Source organism: Opisthorchis viverrini (assembly GCF_000715545.1).
Source record: "Opisthorchis viverrini unplaced genomic scaffold opera_v5_49, whole genome shotgun sequence".
NCBI classification, from domain to species: Eukaryota; Metazoa; Platyhelminthes; class Trematoda; order Opisthorchiida; family Opisthorchiidae; genus Opisthorchis; species Opisthorchis viverrini.
In genome coordinates this window covers 1878222-1883019 of record NW_008751705.1, presented here as the reverse complement: position 1 = coordinate 1883019, position 4798 = coordinate 1878222, and the positions used below count along the sequence as shown (strand labels likewise).

Sequence of the window (4798 nt, the reverse complement as noted above, 5' to 3'; positions counted from 1 at the left end):
AGCTAGGGTGCTCCGGTCGAGCGTTTTTTTTTTTTGTAGAATAGACTGTAATTTCCGGTTCTCCGTGATTTCCAACTTTTGTCACGTACCAAATAAGTCACATTGCGATTCTGTCTTGGAGCGGAACTGCTTCACAAAATAATCGTATCTATCGATTCCGGCCTCTGTGAAGGAACCACTTTGCTGCCGTGAGTAAAAATACCAGAGTTTATGCCACTTTTCAATTCAGTTGTTCATTTTTACTGGCCTATTGCACCTTCTCTCTCACTCTTGTTCACTCTTGTTTCTCCTTCTTTCTCCCTGTTGGTAGACTCACCAAAGTGGCCACTGAGAGCTTCCGTCCTGACGAACTACCTGCGTGTCAACTGCCCAGTTCTCAGCAGGCCACGCACTCTATTCACCATCTGGTACTTGACGGCAGTGGTTGCATTCCACCGCTTTCAGGTCTCTACTCACAGTCAACCATTCTGCATCATTTCTTCGATCGCGACGTCTACCCACTTTTGTACGACTGTCGATTACCTCACCGTCTTCAGGTGAGCATAAATTTGGCACTTTTATATTTGTTTTACCTGCCAAGACACCCAATCATTACTGTTTTCTATCCTAATAGATATTCCTATCTTCCACTTGGTAGACTGTCACAACGTTGCTGGAACTTCTCACTAGTTGCTTCAGTCCCTAATTACCGTACTGGTCTTGGAATGAATGTTGTCGTAGCTGCACTTCATTCTTGATACACTCGTGATCTGCATACGTTTAGTTGGGACTTAAGCTACGCACTGTTTCAACATCCTGTAGAAGGAACGCCATGATTGACACATTTCGATCGCTCTCGAGCGTTGTCACGTGACGGACACTAGCAAAAAAAGTTGGTCACATGCCCGTTTGAGGTGCCCTTGGTATGACTCACTTCCAGAGACAACCCACTGTCATATCACACTATCAGTTATTCTGCTTGGCAGAGCAGAGAAGAGGACTATTCAAACTTTATATGGACGTCACGTTGAAGTACAGAAGTCTAAGAGGCTTATCCATTCATTCCACGGAACGCAAATCTTATCCTGGATGGGGTTAGCCTATATCCCAGCTGCTACCTGACGCTACCAGCCGGTTCCATACGATGCCATCGGAATATTGGAAACGAATATCTCGGAAACCGCTAAACAACTGTGAATGCTAGATTTTTCTGTCTTTCTTGTTCTGTTTTCAATGTCCCCAGGTTGTTCACTATTCTCTCCCTTTGGAATCAGGGAATTCTAGCTAGCCACATCTGCCGAACGACTCATTTGATGAGAAATAAACTGGTACAAAACGAAAGTAAGTCTGCTAGTGATGCTAGGAGCATCACCAGATATGGAAGGACTCGTCAAACAGTCGTTTACTCCGATATTTACGTTAACACTGGTTTAATAGTATCACAATCAAATCGTAGGACAAACATTGCAAGCAACCGGCAAATTTCAACTCTCTATTCCCACTGAGTTTCTTACTGCCTTATTCTGTTTATCTCGTTATGCTATATGCAAATGCTTCAGGTTTTCCGGACTCCGTTCTATTTTTGTCGTCTCACAACAGGAAATTCATAGTGCGATGTCCCAGACACCTGATCCTAACGCCTCCGTTGTATATGGACAACCACGGCTACAGTACAGAATACGCCCGTGGGCTGGATTTACAAAGTAAGTTTCCTCCGCCTCTCCGATCATTTGTGGCCGAGTCTCAATGCTCCCGCACAATATCTCTCATTGGATTTCGGTACCTCGATGTTCCTTTCGTGCCCAGATTCCATGAAAATGGGCGGTTTACAAGAATTGTACTGTATTGTCTGATCTGTTCAATCGCCTCGGGAAGCACTTGTTTCAGTTCTCAGCTTCATATGCATTCAGCGTTTGCGATTGCACTGTTAAGCCGTGCGTAGTGTTTGGGCATGGTTCGCCCTTAAGAATGGAGTCCAGCTGACCCTCCCTGTGACACTAAATGACATGGCAGCTAACTGATGCCAGTGGTATTTTTGATGTCAGTTTCTATCCACATTGTCTTACTGTGTGTTGGAGATGTAGGCACCTCTAGGTCTCTCTCATTGCCCTACTATTTCTTTCCCACATCACAGGGCTTATCTGGTTACCCGGCAGTGTTCTCATCTATTGTTGCTATCGACAGTGATGCATGGTCTCAGACTGCGCTGTTCGTTATTTACACAAGGCCACTTGTATTTGTCGTTCAGAATACCGATGATGATCGTTTACTTATCTCTCACCTAACCATGTCGCCAACATGATTCCTACACGGGCTCCAAAACTGTCTTTTTGAGCACCGAAATCCGTCCAACTGAGGGACCACTCTTTGTGCGTGAAATCACCGTAAGGGCGTCGTTTTTTATCTTTCTACATTAACGTTCTGCAGATGGGTTTGAAATGTTTACCCTGGGTAATCATATAGGTATTGGTATCCAACTCAAGAAGATTTGTGATCGTTCGATAAAAGAGTACACAATAGCTGTCGCATTGCAAGAATTATATCGACCGTTTTCCACAGTTGCACAGACTGTGCTCGTTGTATTCATCAGTCTTGTCAACGTTCCTGTTCTGTCCGATTCGTGCTGAAAGTTCCCCGTCCGGCATATACTCAGCTATATACAATTTAGAAACCGTCCTGCCTGAAATGAAAGGCATCCTATCTGCTGGTTTGTGAACAAGCGTTAGGTCAGTGAACGTCCTATTCTTTGCTAGTTTGATTGGGACCCATAAAGATCGTTTGATATGACTTTGAGGGTGACATTCCTTGTTTTCTGTCACTTGTCACAGTCTTCCGTATGAAACTCTGGATTCGGAGCGTTTATTGGATGAGACCTTTGATCCTCTCTACGTCACTCGTGAAGAAGCTGAAATACGGTTTTCCGAGATGCTGAATTCAATTCCCGTGGACCTGCTACCCAAAGAGCGACATTCATCCACCAATCATGGATCTGGCGGTGACGCACCAGGTATGTATGTATCTTTTATTTCCTTTTCTGTGAATCTGTTCGTACCCGTGGACTCATTCTGTGGCCAAACCACCCCTACTCTGCGTGCCAGTCAACGGAGATATTTGACGCTACTTACCCATTTTGAGTAGTTAGCGTTTGACCAATTTCTCTGGGACTAATCCGCCGGTAGCAGAGTACTTCGCGGAGTGGATGTTCGTCTTCCGCTCTCACTATATTTACTAACTGAAAAGCTTAATTAAATGCCCGTTTCGAACCTAAATAATTGCTCCCTTGTTCTTCTCACACTTTCAAACCATTTCTCCTTTATCTTAGCCCTTCCACACACTGCAATGACAGTGGATCCCCTACATACGACTGAATGCGCGCAGCAGACTAGGTAGCAGAATCCTGGTGAGCTAGGAAAAAGTGAAAATTATGCGCCCGCCAGCCTATGGACTACCGCTTACCATGTATTCACCTCTGTATCCGTTGATATCCCCTAGCCCTTTGGATTTATTGATGAGCTAAGTGATCCGCTTACCCTAGTTTTTCTATTTTGTTATTTAATCCCCTACCGTTATATCCTCATAGTGAGGCACTTCCTTAGAAAGGTCATTCCCTTAGAAAACCTACATCAACCTTCCTTATCTGGCGCGGCGTAGCCTGCGATCCCATGGACGGGGGACAATCCCCCGCTTGAAGTGAATATCCTCTTGTTATTTGTGGTCCGTCTTGGGNTATTCTTTGCTAGTTTGATTGGGACCCATAAAGATCGTTTGATATGACTTTGAGGGTGACATTTCTTGTTTTCTGTCACTTGCCACAGTCTTCCGTATGAAACTCTGGATTCGGAGCGTTTATTGAATGAGACCTTTGATCCTCTCTACGTCACTCGTGAAGAAGCTGAAATACGGTTTTCCGAGATGCTGAATTCAATTCCCGTGGACCTGCTACCCAAAGAGCGACATTCATCCACTAATCATGGATCTGGCGGTGACGCACCAGGTATGTATGTATCTTTTATTCCCTTTTCTGTCTAGCTGTTCGTACCCGTGGACTCACTCTGGGGTGAAACCGCCCCCACTCTGCGTGACAGTCAGCGGAGATATTTGACGCTACTTACCAATTTTGAGTAGTTTGCGTTTGACCAATTTCTCTGGAACTAATCCGCTAGTAGCAGAGCACTTCGCGGAGTGGATGTTTGTCTTCCGCTCTCGATAAATTGACTAACTGACTTGATATAAAAGCTCAATTAGTTGCCCGTTTCGAACCTAAATAATTGCTGCCTTGTTTTCACGCTTTCACACTATTTCCCGTTTATCTTGGCCATTCCACACCACTAAGCCCTTGGATCAACGGCACAATCACAGTAATGTACACTGTAATGATGGTTGCTTCCCTTGATACGACTGAATGCACGCGGCAAATTGAGTAGCAGAATCCTGGTGAGCTAGTAAAAAATAAGAATTCTGCCCCCGCCAGCCGGGCGCAGAGCGTAGTTCGGGAGGCCGAATGCGAAGTTTGCGATTCACCCACCTTGATGTGTGTCGAGAACACATATCTGTTTTTTTGGCTCGACAGAATCACAGAATTCTCTCAGCACGTGGATATTGGAAAGTGTACGTTCCAGAGTGATTTGAGTTGACTATCTTATGTACAACGGGCAGATTGGCTTGTGTGCAGTTTACTGGTGAACCCTATACCTCCACAACCCTTATGATTAGAGTATTTACTCGGGTGTACAGTTGAACTATCTGTGGCGTGCCCAGCCAGCTTATTCAGATCAATACCAAATCTCCAGTATCCGGTAATGTCTGGTGTGTGTGTGTG

At 44.9% G+C, this 4798-nt stretch overlaps 1 protein-coding gene across 1 annotated transcript in view; it reads left to right on the top strand.

Annotated features, from left to right (window-relative positions):
• Positions 1-4798, top strand: part of T265_03450 (hypothetical protein) — a gene marked incomplete at both ends in the record, with an annotated part of 108787 nt that overhangs the window by 71920 nt on the left and 32069 nt on the right. The window contains 4 exons of the mRNA XM_009167934.1: positions 311-536; positions 1579-1682; positions 2808-2990; positions 3795-3973. Coding sequence (XP_009166198.1) covers positions 311-536; positions 1579-1682; positions 2808-2990; positions 3795-3973 — 692 coding nt within the window. The remainder of the gene's footprint in view (positions 1-310; positions 537-1578; positions 1683-2807; positions 2991-3794; positions 3974-4798) is intronic.